This window comes from Haliotis rubra, unplaced genomic scaffold (assembly GCF_003918875.1).
Source record: "Haliotis rubra isolate DU_JTF1 unplaced genomic scaffold, ASM391887v1 Scf207, whole genome shotgun sequence".
Taxonomy (NCBI): Eukaryota; Metazoa; Mollusca; class Gastropoda; order Lepetellida; family Haliotidae; genus Haliotis; species Haliotis rubra.
Genome location: NW_025766081.1, coordinates 163446 through 186904, shown reverse-complemented (window position 1 = coordinate 186904; position 23459 = coordinate 163446). Strand labels below are relative to the sequence as shown.

The window sequence follows — 23459 nt, the reverse complement described above, 5'->3', positions numbered from 1 at the left end:
GCAACGTCAGAAATCGACCACCGCTGCGCACCCACATCGACCTCCGACACAAAAAGTAGTTCGATAAATCCGCTAAGTCGATGGGTATTAGTACTGAGTTGGAATACTGAAGCATACTCACTCCAGGCCGTGTCAAGAGCGTGTCGGGGTCTCACGAAGGCGGGCAGGTGTCATATTTAGATTTTCTCAGACTATTCGTGGATAGGAATATTTTACACTTGAAACATCATGGCTAGCGGGATGGGGGCAGGCTATATGCTTGCCTCGTCAAAAAGGTAAGTTTGTAGACAGTTGCCTTAGTAACTTTATCGTGTTTACATGTTCAGTTTTTAGATTTTATTAAATATGAATGCACTATTCATTGATTTTTTAATGGAAATATATTAGTATATTGTAGAGGAAATATATTCGTTGTACAGTACATACATACATACATACAAACATACATACATACATACATACACACACACACACACACACACACACACACACACACACACACATACATACATACATACATACATACATACATACATACATACATACATACATACATACATACATACATACATACATACATACATTGCCACGATAATGATTGAATACTTTGCGATAATGATTGAATACTTTGATGTGTATAATTCAGTTTTACTCACCTAATCATAATTCATGACGATACCACTACATAGCAACTCTCTGTTATGTATATAATCTTTTCACAGTGTAATATTATTGAAAGGCGAGATTTGAAATTATTTTAATGACAAGAAGCCTACGCGATTTCATTAACTGATATAGAATATTATTAAATCATAACATTAAAAAATATTTCAATGTTACAAATATGATATGAATGATATTTTTGTTATCTTGACAACACCGATATGATTGATATCACATATCGATTCATTATCTACCAGATATATCGACTTAAGTGTAACTATGCAACGAGTACACTATAGACATATCTGACGGATATGTTTGCCCACAAAATCGATTTGCATCAAATTGTGATATTCTGAACAGCACAATACGGTGTTGACATGGTGGCAGTGTCATGCAGACACATGACAATACTTGTCACCAAACACACACACACCCTCAGTTCCTGGATATTGTTGGATGGGACCTTAGCAATGTATGTACACGCTCCGATGATTCTAAACTGAGACCTTTTCTCAAATGCCCGTGAAACCACTAGATATATATGTATACATTCTCGTTAGTGGTGTCATTCAATGACCCTACTGTGAATACGGATCGGTAAGGCATTGAAACTGGTCCTTTAGAAACACGACCTACGATCGCCATTTGCCTTTGGTTACATTGTTGTTTAGAAATACGGGTATCCGTTTTAAACAGTTTACAAGATCGCGATATATTAGCTGTGTGATAAGTTTGTATTGTGGTACTGATTCGACATGTGTAGTTTGTTCAAATATTTATTATATCCTTGTTGCTATATGGAATGTATTGGAAATATTGTGTCGAGACGTCGCAGCTGGCTATATATAATTTAGTGATGGGTTTCGTATTTCATATATGAACGTAACACAGTATATGAACGTAACACAGTATATGAAGGTAACACAGTATATGAACGTAACACAGTATATGAAGGTAACACAGTATATGAACGTAACACAGTATATGAAGGTAAGCACATATGCATGATTTGTTTGAGTGGCTTTCTAGAACTTGAAGGTATAGAGATGACAAGACTTTATGGATGATCAACTTTTTTATTTTCACAATGGCGACGTTTCGGTATAGATTCTTATATGTTTCCGGGCTTTTTGCCTGCTTGTCTGTCTGTCGTGTCAACTCTGTTCTGTCTAAGGACCTGAGTCTTTGAGTGTTTGTAAGCGTTTGGTTGTTTTGGGTCTGTTTCTCCGCGAGTCTCTAGTGACTCACGTGGTATGCATCTATATGCATCTGTCTTTAGATCCATGTCGTGACTCAGCTGGTCTTCATCTATATACATCTGTCTTTAGATCCATGTCGTGACTCAGCTGGTCTTCATCTATATGTATCTGTCTTTAGGTCCATGTCGTGACTCAGCTTGTCTTCATCTATATGCATCTGTCTTTAGATCCATGTCGTGACTCAGCCGATCTTCATCTATATGCATCTGTCTTTAGGTCCATGTCGTGACTCAGCTGGTCTTCATCTATATGCATCTGTCTTTAGGTCCATGTCGTGACTCAGCTTGTCTTCATCTATATGCATCTGTCTTTAGATCCATGTCGTGACTCAGCTTGTCTTCATCTATATGTATCTGTCTTTGCGTCCATGTCGTGTCTCAGCTGGTTTTCATCTATATGTATCTGCCTTTGGGTCCATGGCTTTACCTCTCTGTCGTGTCTCAGCCGGTCTGCGTCTGTCATTATGTATTTGTCCGTGGATCAACGTATTTGTCTTTCAGTCGTGTCTCAGCGCTTCTCTGTCAGTCGTCGGTTTTTCCTTCAGTCTGCCCTACATGTCTACAATCTTTGAAGCCCATTTCTGGTGTGCCAGGCCGTGGCATTGCTGGAATACTGCGAAAACGGCGCTCCTTTACTCAGTACATCGTGGAACTTCCCGCTCTGTCTGTCTGTCTGTGTGTGTCGGTGCGTGTCTCCATGTAGAACCATGTCTCGCCCTTACACTTAAATATCTAAACAAAAACGTCATAAAACTCACTAACTCACCAAAGATGTGAGAAGACATTTATTCCATCAATATAAATACAGTAAACCCCTACGGTTATAACGAACTCAAAACGACCCTTAATTTCAGTTCGTTATAACCCTAATTTGTTGTGCGCATTTCGACTAAAATATACAGCACGAAAACAGTTCGTTACATCCGTCACTTCGTTATAAACGTACTGTATATGCTGCAGTTGTTGTGATCAAATGAGTGATACGAGTATTGAAATGAGAAATCAATACCGACACCACAAATGATTTTAGGTCACGATGACATAGATATGAAATATGTAAATGACATATATGTATAAACTGCAGGTCGTGCCCACCTTTGCAGTATCGGGTTACAAAGTGTTCGGCATTCTAATGCTATCTGTATATCTTGTACAGTCAAACTATACCCCTGTTAACTGCAAACACACTCGAGATCTGGCTGGGGAGGAACTCTTGTTGTTCAATAAGTGTTTTCTTTGCCTCTGTTAATGAAGGGCAGATCGACAATGACAAAGACGAGCAGACAGATAAAGTACATACATTTGGTCATAAGATGTGATATTTTATGTATCGGAGATTGTCAAAATCGTTTGGGTTGGTTATTTGAACTGTGTGTGCGGGTCTCTCTCTACATATATTTTTGGGGTTTATTACTGAATCACATAATCTTCTAAGAGAGATATATTTACACTAGCTCTTTGAAAAAAATTCCAAAAGATGATAATTACTTAAAGATACTGAAAGACATATTCACCACTGAAAATTTCATTTCCAGTAGAAATGATAATTTTGAAAGTTTCTCAACCAAATGGGTTCCTCAGTACCCAGTATTTAATCCTGAATAACTATTCAACCAAAACATATTGCTGTTGATATTGGTGTTTAATGTATTGTATCTCTGTTCCCCCCACACACTGTTATGTACACACATTCCTCTGTAGGCTTGTACTCAACTTATTGGGAACTATAAAACAAAACAAAATATTTAAAAATTGTTCGATCACGATAAAAAAAATGTATTTAAATAACGTAAATAGAGTTATTTAAATAAGAAATGTCATGGGAGATATCGATTGTGCCAGCTCCTGGGAGATACCGATACACAGAAACTGCATCACAATGCCCTACAAACAATTGCGATGTTATTGGTTACCATGGTTGCATAAACAAATCACAATCAAATGACATCATTAATCTCTTCAAAGAATCGGGTACGAATCTTAAACTGTGACATCGTGAGCTCATTTCTGTGACATCGTGAGCTCATTTCATATACGTGTCTCAAGTGACAAAAATCTTGATTTTGCTGAAAATGGTGTAAAAACTATACTCATTCATTAAGTCAACCCGATTCGCAGCTCTTTTTTTGTAATCACAAAGAAAGAACCCTACTGTTTTCAAGACGGAAGTTCGAATTTACCAAAATTAGTTATCATTTGTCTGGAATTGGAAGAAGTAGATAGTTAATGACTGCATATACCACAGCTGGGTATGTGGTAGTTCTAGACTCTAAATAACCACTGCTCCGTTTTCTCCATAGACAGTTGGACATGTAGTTTTGTTGGGAAACAGTTATGATAGATGAGCATTGATTTTAGCATTGATATCATGAGTGAGCGATGTTCCAGGGGAACTCCGGGAACAGACTTGACAATTGCGCTAACGAAGACTCCGCAAATAACGCTGTGAAGTGAAGCTAAAGGGGAATAGCGTCGCGATTAAGATTACTGCACTTACGTAGCGTTACGCATGCTTATGCGTGTGCTAGCCCTTTGAGATACCTTGTCGTAGTCTTAACATGGATACCCCACTCAGACACAGTATTCTGTCTCTGATCCGATCAGTTCTTGATTTATATTTTTTAATACCGAGAGTAGGGCAGGGTAACAAGTAATACCTTTTAACGTCATTTGGAATGACGTTACCGAGGATGGAACCACCGACCTCCCGCTTCTATCAACACGATGGTGGAGGCTGGTCGTTTTAATAGTGAGTGAGTTTAGTTTTACGCCGCTTTTAGCAATATTTCAGCAATATCATTGCGGGGGACACCAGAAATGGGCTTCACACATTGTATTCACGTAGGGAATCGAATCCGGGTCTTTGGCGTGACGAGAGAACGCTTTAACAACTAGGCTACCCCACCGCCCCTCGTATTAGTAGTGAACGTGGATGGTTTTAAGTTACTTTAAGTAATATCATGACATTAGTCTCCAGAAATGGACTTTACATATTTTTCCTCATGAGGGGCATCAAACCCGCAACTTCGGCGTGACGAGCGAACGCTTCAACCACGAGGCTACACTACCGCTATCGTCCCTTCCTCGCATTACGAAGTAGTCCACATTGTGAAGGTCTTGAGGGAAAAGGGTGTATTGACAGATTTATTCACTTTTAGAAGTAACAGGTAGCTGTTGTAACCGAAAGGACGTGCAACCATATTAGGAGTTGATGTACCTAAAAAAATGAACCCGTGATGATCCGGTTTAGAATTGGTCTACAGCAACACATGCTAGTCATAAGAGGCGATTAACGGAATCGTGTGGTCAGGTTTGCTGACTTGGTTGACACATGTCATCATTTCCCAACTGCGTAGATCGATGTTGTTGATCACAGGATTGTCTGGTCCAGACTCGATTATTTACAGACCGCCGCCATATAGCTGGAATATTGCTGAGTGCAGCGTTAAGCAATAAACAAACAGACATTCACGACGCATGGTAAGTCAGTCATATGACTTACATTAGGGGGTATCATATTTCCGTCTCTCACGATATGGCATCAGGTGCATAACCAGGTCTTCAAGAACCTTTAGTAAAAGCAGCCTTTAAATACCACCAACCTATGACATAAAGGCGAACTGCGGTGTAATTATTTCTGCCGGTGTTGTAGATATGTCGTCCGCGTGCGACTGTTATCTTACGGGCTGTTTCTTCTCTGTGACTGACTGACTGGGCTATGTACATGTCGAGTAGATTACAATCTGGCTGTTAGTAACGAATGGCCATGAGCGTAGTCGCTCGAGAACTGTGTTCAGGCATACACTGTATTGCAGGGCGGTCTGGCCAGCCGGGTCAGCTGAAGCCCAGCTACAGTAGTATATAACGTAATGTTGACATGAGAAAGCAGTATATGATAGCCCATTTATAGACAAATACTACGGTTAAAAGGCAATAATATTGGCACCATGTAGATTAAGAAACGTAGGTAAAACATAAATTAGAAGTGTGCACCTTAAAACGGGCACCTTTGCTCAAAAAGCTGTATCCGCCCCTGATAGTTAGACCTTAAAACGGGCTGGGGCTTCTCTATTCTAATTTTCATAGCATTTAGTCATTTGTCTTAGTGCAGTGGGGATTCTGGAATGAAATTGAAACAGGATAGGATATTTAATTCCGGTAAATGTTTCCGGGTCGGAAAAATATATACTAGGTTACGATCCTCCTGCCTAGCTGTGGAGTAGATCATGTAGATTACAGTTTCCGTAAAGAAGCAATAACCTACGTATATTATTCCAATGGAAGACTTTACCAGGGGAATTAATCCTCTGTATGGGACTGAAGACTGGTGTTAGTATATTTTATGTAAGCTTCAATTACTTATATTTCTATAAACATTCTCTTGTATGTGTTTTGGGGGGGTTTGTTCAATATGCAAGCAAGCATATTTGCATGAATTGATGTCACATTATCGGTTAATTAACATATATGTTAATATTTGTTGTTTGTTTTCTACACACTGTTTCCCGCAGTGAAATACTGTTATACAGACTGGGATCGGTGTTGACTCGACCACAGCATGTACAGACCTGTTGACAGCACAAAAGGCAATTAAGACGTCATATTTCTGACACTAAACCGGCATTAAACACCGGGAAGGTGATTTAGCCTTGTGATGAAGGACTGGCTCGGCTCGTCTTTGGAGCAATTTGATTCTCGTTCATCAGGGCTATTATCGTCCACAGTTTTAGGGCGGAGAGGAAGCGGGGGCTAAACTGCTAAATGTGAATGAACTATAACTGATACGATGACAATTAAAATGGGACAATCGAATGAGAAAAATAACATTTGAGACTTTTATAACATTGACGAATGATGCATGGATGGTAGTAAAGTGCAAGCAAGTAATTATTGAATATGTAAATAATGTAAAGATACCGTATTCTGCAATGACCGCCATGCCATACCTGATGATATTTATCATTGTTATCGTTAATATGCGATACATACTTCAAAGACGTTTTATCAATGTTTCTTTGACAGTTATAAATGAAGTCCCCAGCAGCAGAAAGCAACTCCAATATGGAGCTCCTTCTATCAGTCCTTGACTGGATTAAATCTTGACGTTTGTCGCTATGCAATTAATCTTGTTATGCAATTTACTTTACGTGCTTGAGTCGTGGAGGCTATCCGACTCCACGTCATGTCACAAATCATGACGTTACGTGGAAGTGAATAGAAGTGGCGTTTTATCGTTATATCGTCTCGGACTGCTCTCTACAATCCGATCAAAGCCTTATCGTTCAGAACAACTCGGCCCATTCAGGCAAAAGTCAAAAGTCGTAGGAATGTGGCTTTAACTGTTTATACACTAAGGATGTTTTCAGCTAGGTTGACAAAGCGATCGTAAGGAAAGACTCATGTAGATTTAAGGCAGTATTAGCACAGAGACAGCTTCGTGAAATGAGGCTGAGATCAATGTCCAATTAACTACGTTTATAACGAACACGCTTACAAGGTACTGCCAGCCGGATATAACGAACTGTTATTTTGGTCGCAGCCACATGCTGCATATTTGGGTCGAAAGGCGTCTAACGAACTACGGTTATAACGAACTAAAACTACTGGTCCTTTTGAGTTCGTTATAACTACTCAGTTCACGAGGTTCATAACACATTTAGAGCTTGCACTTCACCATCTGAACAAATAGTAAAATGAAGAATTTGTTTTAATATTTGTTTGTGTTATGAAGACATCCACATAAAATAATGATGTAAAAAGGCGCGTAGTGTAATGGATTTACGCAAAGTTTTCACTTATATTTTCACGTATATACCTTCGGAAACATAAAAATATATATTTACTCCAATTATTATACAGGAATAAATAACGAAACAACAATAATAATCGCACGTCGTTTTTTATACAAGAAAACCTGTAGCGAAATATTCTCAAGCGCAATTATTACGTACGTTGACAACCTCTGTGGTGTATGGTTAGAGCCCGCCACCACCCCGACCGCGTCACCATTAAAATATGGTACATGTATTAATGGGTACAACAAGGACTGGTCGGCTCGGAGTCAGATACTGTGCCCAACTAAAACCAGTGGGCTAGCACTATAAAACCAATCTGGGCTGGAAACGGCAGTCACTCACGCATGCACGTTTATGGTTTCTCAGCATGACGTTAAATGGACAACCACATGGGTTCAATCCCAGTCAGGAAACGGAAGTCCTCTAATTTGGTTAGCATGTAAATGTACAAGGGTTCAATCCCGTAACGTTGTGGTCTGGTGTAAGAAACCTGCTTGTCTCGAACAACGGGTAACTCGATGTTTCCGATGGTATGCAGAACTTTGAGTAACGCTGTTACATCGTACAACCATAAGACCAAAGTACTGGAATTCGTTGTCTGTAAACAAAAACCTATACACTGGAGATTCCGGGTTCGGATCGTTTCCTAGCAACCAGTGCTTGACGTAAGATGTGACGTAATGGATCGGATCGTTGCCTTGGTTCATTGTGTATCATCGATGCTCATTACATCAATCACTGGGTTGTCTAAGCAAGACTCGATCATCTACAAGCCACGGTCATAAAGGTGGAATAATAACTTCCGTCAAATAAAAACAACGAAAAAAAAACCGCGATAAACTTCATGCAAGATTACAGTGCGTTAAGGGGAAACATAAATATGTTGTTTACTTTATAAACGCAACAATTTATGTTGCGCAACAATACTTTTATCTTTGCAAACTCAAATAATGGCATTAGTCGGACTATGTATACAGTGGACGCCACAAACAAAGCTCTCAAATGAGTTGCCAAATAAATATTGTGTCAGTTCCTTGGAAAATTCAAAGGAACAGCCATAAACTCCGAATAAGCGTATTAGGCATGAACCTTGCTCATTATCCTCTAAAGACCATAGAGAAACAATTCCTGTCTAACAATTGTTGTTGTATAATGTTTTCTCCGCAACAATCACTGTTACACCTTCATTGTTACCTAGCACATAAAGAGTTACCATTAGTGCTGTAATGAGAGTGTATTTTTGACTTAAACATTAACCCCAAATGATTCACATATTGATATATGTTTTCATAAACTTCTGAAAAAACCCACAATGACAGTGATGTCCTAGCGTTCAGGCAATGTGCTTCACTTCATCGAGCCGGATCACCAGGGTTAGGTGTTAATGAGTCGCGAGACAGACATGTGTGTAATTCACGAAACATGGAGGGTTAACTGATTGCTCGGCCTGGCTTTACGTGTGAGGGTAAAATATTAATGAGAGGCAGAAAGTTGCTGCTGTAGAAATCGCACAACATCGTGGCTAAACATGGTGGATCGGTAAGTAGAACCGTTTCCTTCAGTTCGCTTTGATGATTTGCTCCAGTCTTTAAACTGGAAATGATGTTCACACTACTGTCCATTTTAATATCGAACGTTTCTTTCAAACAAATCATGTTTCCAGACCCAACGACCGATGGTGTGTCGGTCGTGAGACCCTTTACTGCAGGTCAATTTGCTGATTTACTTCAAACTGGAAACGATGTTAACACACTACCCAGTTTAACATTGAACGTTTCTTACAAACAAATCCTGTTTCCAAAGTAGATTAGTTGACCCTTTACTGTTGTTCAAATTGAAAACAATGTTAACACAACTGTCGACATTGTTTAAATTGAAGGTTTCTTAAAAGCAAATCCTGTTTTCAAATCCAGCGATCGTGAAAAGTAAATCGCAGATATAACTGTGATGTAATTTAACGTTCTTTAAGTTTTGACCATATTCTCACGTTCAATTCCATTTACATGTATTGGGTTTCAGCATGTTTACTGTTGGTTATGAAGATGGATTGGACCGGCCTGTGTTATATAAATCATAACTGTCCGCATAAACAGTAAATATGGTCTACTGGTAGTCTTCACTTTCTTGTATTCATATGTTTTATCGATTTATGTTTAAAAGCCATACATCATTGTTTATTTATCTACTATTAAGTTTAGTATCAATCATGTTCGTTAAGTAGACGGGTTTATATATTACACAGGAAAGTCCATATACCAGACTACTGACTACAAGCATGCAAATATGATGAAATCCTATTTAATTCGCCCTCAAATTTATTTCGTTGCCTGAATGAAAGTCGATATATTAATAAACCACAATATAAACATTAATGTCTCAAATGCACTTTTTACTGCACGAAGACGCTTAACCTAATCCTACGTAGCGAATGTAAATAAACCTTGCTCGGGGAGATTAATTTCATCTTCTGATCTTTGCGAAGTGACCAACCGAATCTGTTGCTAAGTAACATTTTCCTCATGTTCTCTGTTGTAATTATACCATAGGTTCATTTTCAGCTTTTTGTATGACATTGTAACAATTATTGGGGAATAATTTGTCTATTTAAATATACTTGTTTCACTTTTATCACTAGGATTGATTAATATGTTGCTGGGGTTTGAATTTGTTTTATTTGAGGGTGTGTGGGTTTGGTCTGGGACTGTTTATCATATATGAGATTCATATTAGAGATGCTATTGTGAATGGAAGGTTTAGTGCACCCTTTGTATCTCCAAGATACACTTTTAAGTAAACCTACTGTAGGTTAACCGAACTACCATCCCTGGAGATAGCTTTACTGAAATGCGAGCTCTTGACTGGCTGGCTGAGTATGGTTTGACGCCGTTTTTAGCAATATTCCAGCAATATCACGGCGGGGGACACTAGAAATGGGCTTCACAAGTTGTACCCATGTGGGGAATCGAACCCGGGCCTTCGGCGTGACGAGCGAACGCTTTAACCACTAAGCAACCGCAACGCCCCGCGAGCTCTTGAGATAAAGAGGGTGTGTCTGATGAATGATGACGGTGATGATGATGATGATGATGATGATGATGATGATGATGATTATGATTACTGCTACTGCCCAGTACATACGATCAATTCAATAACAAACGCTGGTTACAACAACTCATTGATGGTGATGATGATGATGATGATGATGATGATGATGATGATGATGATGATGATGATGATGATTATGACTACTGCTACTGCCCAGTACATACGATCAATTCAATAACAAACACTGGTTACAACAACTCATTGATGGTCGTGATTATAAGGATAACGTCAAAAGTATCTGCAACAATTACACTTTATACATGCAGCGGCGAAAATCTGTAATAATCAAATCTGGATCACACAAACAAGTGATAGATGTAATGACCAACATCCCACACCGTGTCACCTCTCGAACCCGACATCCGTTTTTTACATTTACGAACGCTTCTTGTCAGTACAAGCAAGCGAAGATACAGAAAGCTTGTCGGTGGCACTGTTTAGACGCTGAAGGCGATATAATCAGCGTGCAGCATTTACAACTGACATGTATAATTAACAATCAATCACTTGCATCTCGCAACGGTTTTGAACACGTCAACAACCGTTATATGGCGATTACATCAACTATGCCTGTACTACGTTATCGATTCTTTGATTGTGAGCCTTAATATTGTATTCAAGAATTCATAGTTTTTTATACCCTATTCTAAAGTCACGTTGATTTTATCAGAGTTATAGTTCTTTTCACCTAGCAACACCCGATTGGATTTTTATTTATGTAGAAAGCTGTGCAGTACCGAGGGGGGAATTCCAACAGATGGAAAAGCCATTTTTGACACTTCCATTCCCTAATAACACCTTTTATGGGAAGTAACTTAACATTCATTTTACATATCGATGCTGTTGTTAGTAAAGCATGTATAGCAGGTATATAGTTATACCCTGTTAGTAAACACACCAGGAACTACAGTTTATTCCACCTGATATTACAGTGACCGTAGCGTTATAACGGGGAACTCGACTATGTCCGTACATGCTGTGTCACACTGTTTACCAAGACACTCGTACGGGTACATGGTTGCTAGTGTGAACGATTGACTCGTAAAAGTGAACGGTAGTCGTATATTGAGTGGGTAATTGACCAGTTGAAACGTGGAACAAGAACAGAGGCACCATAATCGAACATACTGTTGTATATATCTCATACAATGCAGCGGCAGACTACAGGCATTTTGTTTTCCTTCGTAAGCAAGAGGTAAGTTTTTGACATTTGACAATGGACAGGTACAATATGACGAGTCGGTGTAGAAGGCAGTGACACTCGCGGTGGTGGAAGACGAAACAAAACAAATTCTCAATGGATTTTTTCTAAATTATATATTACAATGGATACCAGCATAAAAGCTGGTTTACCAAAGAAAAGATCCTGATTGTTTATTCATGTATGGATGTATATATTTGGTAACCCATGGATTTTAACTATATGTAGATGTACGGTATTGTAATATACATTTCCCAATACAACACGAATAACACAAGTGTCTGTCTAAAGCAGAAGTATATATGAGCTATTCGTACTTGGTCACACCAGAAAACTTCAACACTTCCTTCCTTTGAACCCGTGAAGATCCGTGTTAGAATTGAAGTTCAGTAAACCATGCTTGTCGTTAGAGGTGACTAACGGGATCGGGTGGTCAGCCTCGCTGACTTGGTTGACACGTGTCATCGGTTCCCAGTTGCGTAGATCGATGCTAATGCTGTTGATCACTGGATTGTCTTGACCAGATTCGATTATTTACAGACCGCCGCCAAATAACTGATCTTGATAAATAGAATAGAATATAGTTATACTTTAATGCCTTTTCAGGAATTTGTGTTACATCAGCAGAGCTACTGACACATCAGAGAGATACAAAACATATTTACATAAATTCATTGATTTAGGTATCTTCACATTTGTTTAAGAGAGATATGGTACTTGGAATAAAGGATGTACGGGCTCTCTTAGTTTTCACAATTGGCACGTTGTAGCGGCGGCCTGAAGGGAGGATGTTGCATTCCGAATTTAAGTTGTGAGTACGGTCAGATATAATTTTGACAGCTTGATTCACGATTTGCCGCTCATATATTGCTGATAAACATTCAAATCTGACTCCAGCGATTTTACTTGCAGTGTTAACAATTGTGTCTATTTTAGATATACATAAATATATATACATATAAGAATTTCTCCTGCCAGGTAGAGGGAAATACATGAATTCTGACATAAGTTTCCATAAATCAATCGCATGATCTCACGTATGTAATCATATTTTCTATTTTCAAAACTAATAAGCTTTTAAAAGCGGTGTCTCTATTAAGACCGTGCAGGGAGTTAAAAGCGTAACATGACGTCATTACAATTGTGACGCCATAAAACATGACGTCAACCATGTATTATGACGTCATTGTCATTTGCAGTACGCAATACTGCAATCATCATCACACGGTTGCATCATATGTTGATGATAGGTAAAATGTCATTGCCATGCTATAATGAACACAGAGTATACACACTTTTAGGTCTTGCAGATGTTCGCATATAATGTAAAGGTATCGCTTCAGAAAATAATGTGTGGTGTTACAGGAATTTAATATAGGGTGGAGTCAGATAGCTACACTAATGCAGCGAGGGATGGTGAATTTGCTAACTGAGATTACAGACAAAACATATTTTTTCTTCTGATGTAAAGGAATCCTTTGAAAATAGTCTGATTTCCAGGAAAGGTTGAGTCGGGAAACATTTAAAAATGGGAATTTTATTTATTACAATATGAAACAGACAGCGACGCAAACGGAACGAAGGGATTGGGTGCGTTCATGACGTAACAACATGACTTTGGTGATAAATATCAGCATGTGATAATTTTATAACTGCAAAATAATCGTTATTCCATCTGGAATAATATTATTGAAAGACTAATCCTCTACACTAAAACTTGGGGTGTTACCATAAACCTGCTACATTTTGTAAATCTCAAAACAATTATGACAATCTAGTTATTTCTATTTTTGTTTATTTTGAATACATGTCAAATACGTTGCGGACAGCGGCCAAGAGTTTCTGGGGCCGGGATGATTGGTGTCAGGGTGGGATACGGGGTACCGGCTCACATAAACCACTAGATTGTAAATCTCACCATCGCGATACAAGCTACTCTCAGCGATCAATGAAATCAAACTGTATGTAATACGTCGTAACACTGTCACTGTTCACATCTCTAAACCTCCTATACAATACTGCCAACACGTTTACAACCAGGCAAGGGGCTTCGACGGACTCAAGTATATGTCTTTATTGTCTGCAGATAGGGCCCTTGCACTAACATTAGCTACAGTCACACACTCGGGCCTGGGTTATAAATTACAGGTGTCCCATACATGCTGTAGACTCACGCAGACTTGCACCAGTACCTCATGTATCAAGTTATCGCCTAGAACACAGTCGAATTTAGAAATGAACTGGTATATCCATCTCGTTCACAAACCTTTCTGTAAGAAATAGGTAATTTTGTTCGAAGAACAGACAACGGAAAAAAAACCACACACACACACACACACACACACACACACACAAACAAAACAAACAACAAAAAAAACAAACAAACAAACAAACAAAAAAAACACACACACACACACACACACACACACACACACACACACACACACACACACACACACACTACCAAATCATTACATGTATACCATTTGGACGTCGATTACTGGCAGATATAACTTTGAAAATTATTTCAACTTGCTTGTTAAAGTGAAACAGCATCTGCTCCGAAAAATATACTCATGCCAATAATGGTTGTCACCCCTCCACCCCACCCAACCCCCACCCCAACCCCACACCTCACACCCCCACCCCTCCAATTAAAACATTTCAAGGGGGTGACAACCATTATTGGCATGAGTATATATACTGTGCAGGTCAACACTGTCTACGGCTTCAAAATATATTTATGTATTCAACTGTGCTTCGAATTCGTGATGTGTGTGATTTAGGAGATATACATACTGTGTTGGAAAATTAGAGGTATATAACGAAATTATAATAGCTCTAAATTTGATTTAAATTTTAAATACAAAATTTAGAGCTATTATGATATCTTATATACCTCTGATTTCCAACACAGTACGTTTATCTCCATTCTACCATAACCGTGTTATTAAAATTAAAAAAATATATATACTGTGATGGAAAATCAGAGGTATATAACGTGACTTTGATTAACCAATCACAATCCAGTATTTACTGAAGGCATGGTAGAAATCGGTATAACATCGACATAAATACAACTATTATCACTTGGAAGCACAAAAAACATATCTAAATGTAAGATAGGCTTATTCTTGAAATGAATACAAACGTCGAAATTTAACACGACTGTTTTAAGAACTCGATAATATTACCGACTCATGGGACTTAAATGACACTCACGCATAATACCTACAAGAGTATTAAGGAGCCAAACTTCTAAGAATAAATATTCATGATAAAGGGTGAGTTCGAAAGTCCGGCAATCTTTACAAGAATAATCGATGTTTGAATCAGAGTGTCGCTACTGGAATAACTTAAATGTTTTTGATAAACGTACATGTATATGGTTGCTAAAAAAGTGTTTTGCTCTTATTGCATGGAATGTGGCATGAACATTGATTTGTTGAAACAATCAAATCCTGTATTATCAAATACGTAAAAGTGTTTAAGTGTTTGAAATACATATTTTACCAGAGTAAATGTCTGAGACTAAGCACGTGTATTGGTGATCAAATCGTCTTGATGGGATTTGATATATACTCGTAGTCTCGTATAGTATAATATTTACATTTCAATTATTGATAATCGTTATAGAAATATTTTGGTTTCAACTATACCCACTCAAAAAACACCCAAAGTTTTTAAGACGTAAAACTGCACTCACATACCGCCATGCTGCGAAACAATGGACATTTGTTGCCATGTAGTTCTCTGTTAATCAAGATATGTTCAATACAAATCAACTCTTAGTTTCCCGGTCATTTTACATTCATCTAGCTCACACATTAACAAATAATTTTTACTTTCATTTAAATTTTTCAAGTAGTTTAAATCACAGGGGCTTGTGACGCAGAAATAGCACCAAGGTATAGATATTGTCACTTCCGGGGTCTTAGCACTATATACAAGGTATAATAACATATATAAAAGAAGTTACTTTAAAAAAATAACTGATGAAATGAAAACATTTAATTTGTAATTTTAAATGTGATGTGGTGCTCTTTCATTCAGCAGTGTAATTCTCATGTCTTCCTCCAGTATGTTGACGCTCACGATTGTACTTTACACTGTGAAACAAGACGCTCGTGTTACCAGTTTTATCGATCAAGTAAGTTTTGCTATCAGACAGATTTGACCCGCAAATGCTGTCACACGCCCGCAGCAATCCTCTTTTGAAACAACTTATCATTATCCGCGTGCAATGACCTCAACAATCAATCGACAATCGTTGATTGTTGCCCTCTCAGTACACAAGCCGCGTGGGTTGTCATTGGCAACGTGTAAACTATGACGTAAGCGGAAACTGGGAATTATTTATTTCAATTTCAACGTGCACACTGCTGAAAACACTTACGCAAACAATTAAATAACTTAATACTATGTGATAAATAATTTAATTTTTGACAACGTGTTTGTTACCCGTTTCGCATTGCAGTCGCGTTGGTATTGTCAAGCAGGTGAAAGGTAACAGGTCACGTCATGACCCCAGTGACAGCCGCCTCGCTGTCAATGATTGTTTGCAACATAACGGCGTCAACGAAGCGTGAAGTCAGATAACAACCACAGTAAACGATACAGGACAAAAGTCCAGACAGGACTTAGTCACAGATACATTTCGGAATACATATGTAAAGACAAGGAAAGTGGTCTGTAGGGACTGCCACGGATTTACAAGAGACAGTCGATCAGTGTCAACCGTTAGACGGAAATCAATGTATCTGAGGCCGCAAATCTCTGGCAACTAACCAGTCTATAAATGTGCAAACCAAGACACAACTGGTCGAGGCGATCTGCTGCTGTCACGCCAGCTTTGGAAAATTAATAATATTTTATTTGTGTGCATGGACTATATGGTGGCAAAAATTCATAGTCACAACTCCAGATTTTAAACGACATACTTATATAAATATGCAGAAAATCAACTGTACAACGAATTCTTAGAAGAAAATCATTGTGAATCAGGAATTTATATCAAGAAAGGTATAACAAGAAAATATACACGATTGAAGTCTTAGGAACAGTACCAGATCAGGATAGAACAGAACAGAACAGATCAGAACAGAACAGATCAGCGTTTTCGTTTATACTGAACACTAACACCGAAGGTTCAGTGATCCAGCTCAGCTCAGCTCAGCTCCATGTTCAACTCCAACCCCTCTCTCGTTGTCCCAGGTCGTTACCATATACCTTCTTCTCGTCCTCGCAGCGCCTACCATGACAGCTGTATCCCAAAGGACAAGCTGCTGGCTAAACCTGCATCCACTACCCGCAACTTCAGCGAGGGTGACTTCCGCAAGTGTGACAAGGTGACGCAGGACACCATCTGGAAGGAGGGCGTCGTGTCTGAGAAACGATGTCTCAAAAACTGGTCAGTAGAATTTTTTACTTTAATTGATACTATTAGAATATTTTGCGATTCGTTTACGATCTCAGTAGGGGCGTTGGGGTAGCCTAGTGGTTAAAGCGTTCGCTCGTCACGCTGAAAAGCCAGGTTCGGTTCCCCATATGGGCACAATGTGTGAAGCCAATTTATGGCGTCCCTCGCCGTGATGTTGCTGGAATGTTGCTGAAAGAGATGTTAAGCAATACTCACTCACTCACTACAATCTCAGTCATTGGCGGATCCAGAGAGAGAGGGGGGGAGGGGGGTGTTCTTTTGAAAATGACTTAAGATCACATTTAAGATTTATTTTGCGTTGGTGGAGCCAATGGGGGTTTCAGGCGATTCCAACCCGCTGTATGGGAATTTCTATATATTGAGGAACACGTTTCGCTGTATGGTCGTACTCCTTCATTAGGTGAAGTGCATCACTTCAAAATGCCGCTCAAAGACTCTATAAAAGAATTTGACGTTTTAAGACGTGAATGAAACTAGAGCATTATTTCAAATTATTTAGGTAATTTCTGCATTCACAGTCACTCGATAAAAGTACTTTGAGCCACAAAAAGTATCACGTGACGAAAGTATCACGTGACGTTCATACGTCACAATGAAAGCCCTTTCTGCACACGACACCAGTTGGGACATATTTGTAGAAAAAAAGTGATAGAAATAGAACGATAATATATACCTCTTAATGTGAGGTAATAAAACGGGCTTTGAATGACGCCTCGATGGCAACACTAAAGGAGATATGGGCAAGTGATAGCAACATTTATACGCGTACACATCAATGCTGTATAATAAGGGTTTGTCTGGACAATCGTAAGTTTTGTATCACGAACGTAAACAATCTTGAGACTCCTTATATACATGTACTTGTACTCTCCGCAGCGTAAGTAAAGGTGCGTGTTTGCATGCATGCACAGACGTGTGATCCCAGTTAGATCAACTAATTCAGCGATTACGACAGTTGCAGTTCATGACTGGACTGTTTATAGACCCCGATAGAAATATGTCCAATACTACTGGTGCAAGTTTAGTGTTGTCGTGAAACATGTCTGTTGTGTTAACACATGGGCGTGCCACGCTTAGAAACATCGTTAGAAAGACATATAGGTATATAGACCCTACTATATCCTTTTATATTGTACTAGGGTAGGGTCTATATACCTATACTTTCTAACGCTGTTTCTAGGTTATATAGTACTAGGGTAGGGTCTATATACCTATATGTCTTTCTAACGCTGTTTCTAAGTTATATAGTACTAGGGTAGGATCTATATACCTATATGTCTTTCTAACGCTGTTTCTAAGTTATATAGTACTAGGGTAGGGTCTATATACCTATATGTCTTTCTAACGCTGTTTCTAAGTTATATAGTACTAGGGTAGGGTCTATATACCTATATATCTTTCTAACGCTGTTTCGAAGTTATATAGTACTAGGGTAGGGTCTATATACCTATATGTCTTTCTAACGCTGTTTCTAAGCGTGACACGCCCCTGTGGTATTAAGACAATGCAGCAACGATTTTTTCCCTTAAATTATTTACACTACAAATGTTCCCCACGGGAAGCTCTTTAAATATAAATATCCCCAAGCTATTACCCCCAGGGACACAAATATCGGTGTACTGTAAACTGTTTATACCGACCACGCTTATAACGAACTACTGGATGTAACGAACTGTTTTGGGGTCCTGGTCACTTGATCACAATAGTGCAGTTGAAGACGAGGTCCATTTTCTATCGAAATATAGTATATTTTCCGATATAAGGTGAGTTTTATGGCAAAAGGCACGCTCCCTTAACCCTCTGTTTAGCTTGATGACTCCTGTTGACCAGACCATCTTTATTATGGTAGGGTCTATATACCTATATGTCTTTCTAACGCTGTTTGTAAGTTATATAGTACTAGGGTAGGGTCTATATACCTATATGTCTTTCTAACGCTGTTTGTAAGTTATATAGTACTAGGGTAGGGTCTATATACCTATATGTCTTTCTAACGCTGTTTGTAAGTTATATAGTACTAGGGTAGGGTCTATATACCTATATGTCTTTCTAACGCTGTTTGTAAGTTATATAGTACTAGGGTAGGGTCTATATACCTATATGTCTTTCTAACGCTGTTTGTAAGTTATATAGTACTAGGGTAGGGTCTATATACCTATATGTCTTTCTAACGCTGTTTCTAAGTTATATAGTACTAGGGTAGGGTCTATATACCTATATGTCTTTCTAACGCTGTTTGTAAGTTATATAGTACTAGGGTAGGGTCTATATACGTATATGTCTTTCTAACGCTGTTTCTAAGCGTGACACGCCCCTGTGGTATTAAGACAATACAGTAACGATTTTTCCCTTAATTTATTTACACTACAAATGTTCCCCACGGGAAGCTCTTTGAATATCCCCAAGCTATTACCCCCAGGGACACAAATATCGGTGTACTGTAAACTCTGTTTATACCGAACACGCTTATAACGAACTAATGGATGTAACGAACTGTTTTGGGGTCCTGGTCACTTGATCACAATAGTGCAGTTGAAGACGAGGTCCATTTTCTATCGAAATGTAGTATATTTTCCGATATAAGGTCAGTTTTATTGCAAAAGGCACGCTCCCTTAACCCTCTGTTTAACTTGATGACTCCTGTTGACCAGACCATCTTTATTATGGAATGTGATAACCTAGTATATCCCTTAGCTGCTTCAGTGTTACTTATGTTTAAAAGAAGAAAATTATTATAGCGTATGCTATTACACCACCCACCTTTGTTCTAAGTTTTACTATGTGTGTATAGACATATATTTTATCTATGCATTGTTTTATGGATTTTATGTGTCTCGTACGCCTGTAAAGGCCGGGCAGATGTTTCAGATGTGATACAGAAGATCTTATATATTATGTTAACATCTACGTGACACAATAATAAAATAATTTATCTCTCTCTTTCCCTCTATAAACGTAGTTGACTGTAACGACCAAGCATTATAACTGACTTCCAACTCGCGAATGTGAAGACCACATTTTTCTACATACTTTGGGAAGAGAGAACAGGAAATATGTAGAAAATATTCTTATCTACACGCAGCTTGTAATTACGGATTATCAGTCGGTCGTAAAATGACGTTTTAAGTCCACCGCCAAAGGGCAGATAATCCATTCTCCCCCCCCCCCCCAGCTTCTGGTTTACCTTGTAAGAGTTACCACATATTTGATTGTATTGGTTCCTTTTGTGTTTCAGGGAAGACAACTGGGGTTTCCTCACCGAATTCGATGCTAAGGTAAGTTATCCTAGCCACAAATCCGTCACATAATGATTTGAAACAATGGTATGAGAATGGGTTTCTCAAACTTCCATATATATATATACTCATGCCAATAATGGTTGTCACCCACCCCTCCCCACCCCACCCCCACACACACACTCACACCCTCTCCAATTAAAAAAAATGAAGGGGGTAACAACCATTCTTGGCATGAGTATATTTCTAACATAAATATCATTTGTTAAATATATATGGTGGTTACTATCTCAAGTAAATTATGCTTATATATATCTCATATATATATATATAAAGTGACTGATTATAATGGAAACATTCAAATCTTGTAAACAAATACGCTTTTAGGATAAACAAATGTTTATGTTATTCAGGCGATGATAGTGTACATTGTAGGGTACTACGTGTACATTGTAGGGTACTACAGTGCGTTGTCTGGGATGCCTCAATTCGCTATGCAGAGTTGTGTCCCTTTGGCGTGCCAGTAACCTATGATCCTGGGTTCGAAACCAAGAGCTGGATCACTTCGGGATTTCCTCCCACGAAAAGCTTTAGCACGCCTTTGCTGGTCGAAAGAGGCCACGAAATGTACCAGCTCATCAGGCCCGGTGACTTGCCTGTCGCCATGTCATCGTTTCCCGACATTCGTCGCTATATGGCTGAAACATTGCCGATAAATTTTAATCAGTCTGAGTAAACTTAGGCTCAGTATTATTCGTTATTATATATATATAATTCGTTATAATACCGAGCCTAAGTTTACTTAGACTGAATTTTAATACAATCTCACTCTTTCTCCGACGGTGGATCGACTGGACTGATTAATCCAACCTCAGTTATTTCAAGCCTCCTTCATATTGTTGGAGTGAGACGTTGAACAAAACAAAAAATTAAACAAATAATGGCATCGTCGCGTTTTAAAAAAATATTATAATATTGTTGTTTATTTTAAACAGGGTCAGCAAAAAGAAAAGGAAGAGACTCCCGAAAATCTAACCATCTTTTCCGATGAAATACCTAACACGAATTCCGGTAACTATGGCAACCGTATTGCCTCAGAGGTCGGCCATACAATGCAAAAGATGGAACACAAGTTTTACAGTGACAACCGAAGAAAACGGAAGGAGGAACTTATATGCTACTAAACATAGAACACTCGGCGCACTTCGGTAATGTCCGGACACTTTACACAATGCATCGAAAATGGATGATTTGCCCGCAGTACGTCAGATACTTCTGAAGAATTATATATTTACAAAGTGATAATACAACTGTTACATTATGCCCACAACTAGACAGCTAAATAATACTGCTCCCTCCAAACAAATAGCATGGTGTTAATCACAAATTTCACCTGATGCGTTTTCATAAGGGACTCACTGTGAAAGTCGAGTGCTTATTACCCAGGAGTTCTTGACCTGAGAGCCGGGCATGCCATCTGCATCTTTCACGAACCTATCTTATCCTTTATATCCATGTTCCAATGTTAAAGCGTATTGGTAGATACGTCTACTTTCTCCAAAGCTACCTTGACATTAGCGCAAAAGGTCCTGTGCAAATTTGACATGCTAATTACTAAAGTAATTATTCTTTAACATTCTTGTTACATTTTATGATTTGTTTCGTGGTTGCGTTCTGTTTAGATTTTATCTTATATCAAATCTTTAGCTAACTGATGATCCAGTTCCTGATTTGTTTTTATTATATGTATTAATTCAAAACCGTGATTTTTGTTAAGGAACAATATGTCAAATGAATAACAATAAGCTGATTTGTGATTGCTACAAGCGTTAAGGCATGCGAGAAAAAGAAAAGAAATGGCTGTGAAGGCATCAATTAAGGATATTAAGCCTCAGCTGGCTGGCTGAGTATGGTTTACGCCGTTTTTAGCAATATTCCAGCAATATCACGGCGGGGGACACCAGAAATGGGCTTCACAAGTTGTACCCATGTGGGGAATCGAACCCGGCCTTCGGCGTGACGAGCGAACGCTTTAACCACTAGGCTACCCCCACCGCCCTAAGCCTTAGCTGTTGGGCTTACATACCAGAATTGCTGTCTCAACGAACACCTGTATTAAAGATATTGTTTTGTATATATTTTTGTATATTCTGTATTCACTGTATATTGTACAGTTTGATTTATGTTTGTACATTAATTTATGAGAGATTTCACAAACAAAGCTCATTGCCGCTGTTTGTTATGTATGCTTTTTGAATATTTGTTTAATGTTATTATTTTGTTCAGTGTTTGTTTTTAATAATATACATAGCAAAACCAAACCCCCAAACATCAACCATGAAAATTATATTGAAGTCATATTTTCAGAACCGTATGATTAATAAATTGACATTCCACAAATACTATAGTGTTCTGTTATATGGTTTGATGATTAACGTCACATTCAATCAATATTCCAGCTATATTCAGGGGTGGAAATAACTTTAAAATTGCTAGTGTACTCCGGTACAGTGGCACATGTAAAATTACTTGCCCTGATAATTTTTCCACTTTACCGGCCGTTTTCTTGTTGATTTTTTAAATAAACAACATAATTAACATTGGAGTATCAACTGGACACCGGTACAGTGTGATATACAAATTTGCTTGCCCGACAGAAAAAAAAACACTGGACTCGGGCGTCGGGCAATGGGTTATTTCCAGCCTTGTTATATGTATTTAGATAATCGAATCTAGTGAGTGAATGAGTGAGTTTAGT

The 23459-nt window shown here is 38.5% G+C and overlaps 1 protein-coding gene across 3 annotated transcripts; it reads left to right on the top strand.

Annotated features, from left to right (window-relative positions):
- Positions 1 to 23103, top strand: LOC124276200 (uncharacterized protein C2orf50-like). Of its 3 annotated transcripts, none has more exons than XM_046711855.1 (4): positions 1 to 275; positions 17274 to 17435; positions 20701 to 20740; positions 21697 to 23103. In XM_046711855.1, the coding sequence occupies exons 1-4, from the start codon at positions 229 to 231 to the stop codon at positions 21883 to 21885; spliced, it is 438 nt and encodes a 145-aa protein (XP_046567811.1). In that variant the 5' UTR covers positions 1 to 228; the 3' UTR covers positions 21886 to 23103. The 3 variants fall into 3 exon arrangements, with proteins under 3 accessions (XP_046567811.1, XP_046567813.1, XP_046567812.1); XM_046711857.1 differs by lacking the exon at positions 1 to 275 and adding an exon at positions 9216 to 9258; XM_046711856.1 differs by lacking the exon at positions 1 to 275 and adding an exon at positions 11804 to 12019.
- The last annotated feature ends 356 nt before the right edge of the window (positions 23104 to 23459 follow it).

Bases quoted from the DNA above. Each gene is read 5' to 3' on its own strand.
- LOC124276200 (XM_046711855.1), top strand. From the start codon at position 229: ATGGCTAGCGGGATGGGGGCAGGCTATATGCTTGCCTCGTCAAAAAG. The intron at 276-17,273 runs GTAAGTTTGTAG...TCGTCCTCGCAG, and splicing joins ATGCTTGCCTCGTCAAAAAG to CGCCTACCATGACAGCTGTA. The intron at 20,741-21,696 runs GTAAGTTATCCT...TATTTTAAACAG, and splicing joins TCACCGAATTCGATGCTAAG to GGTCAGCAAAAAGAAAAGGA.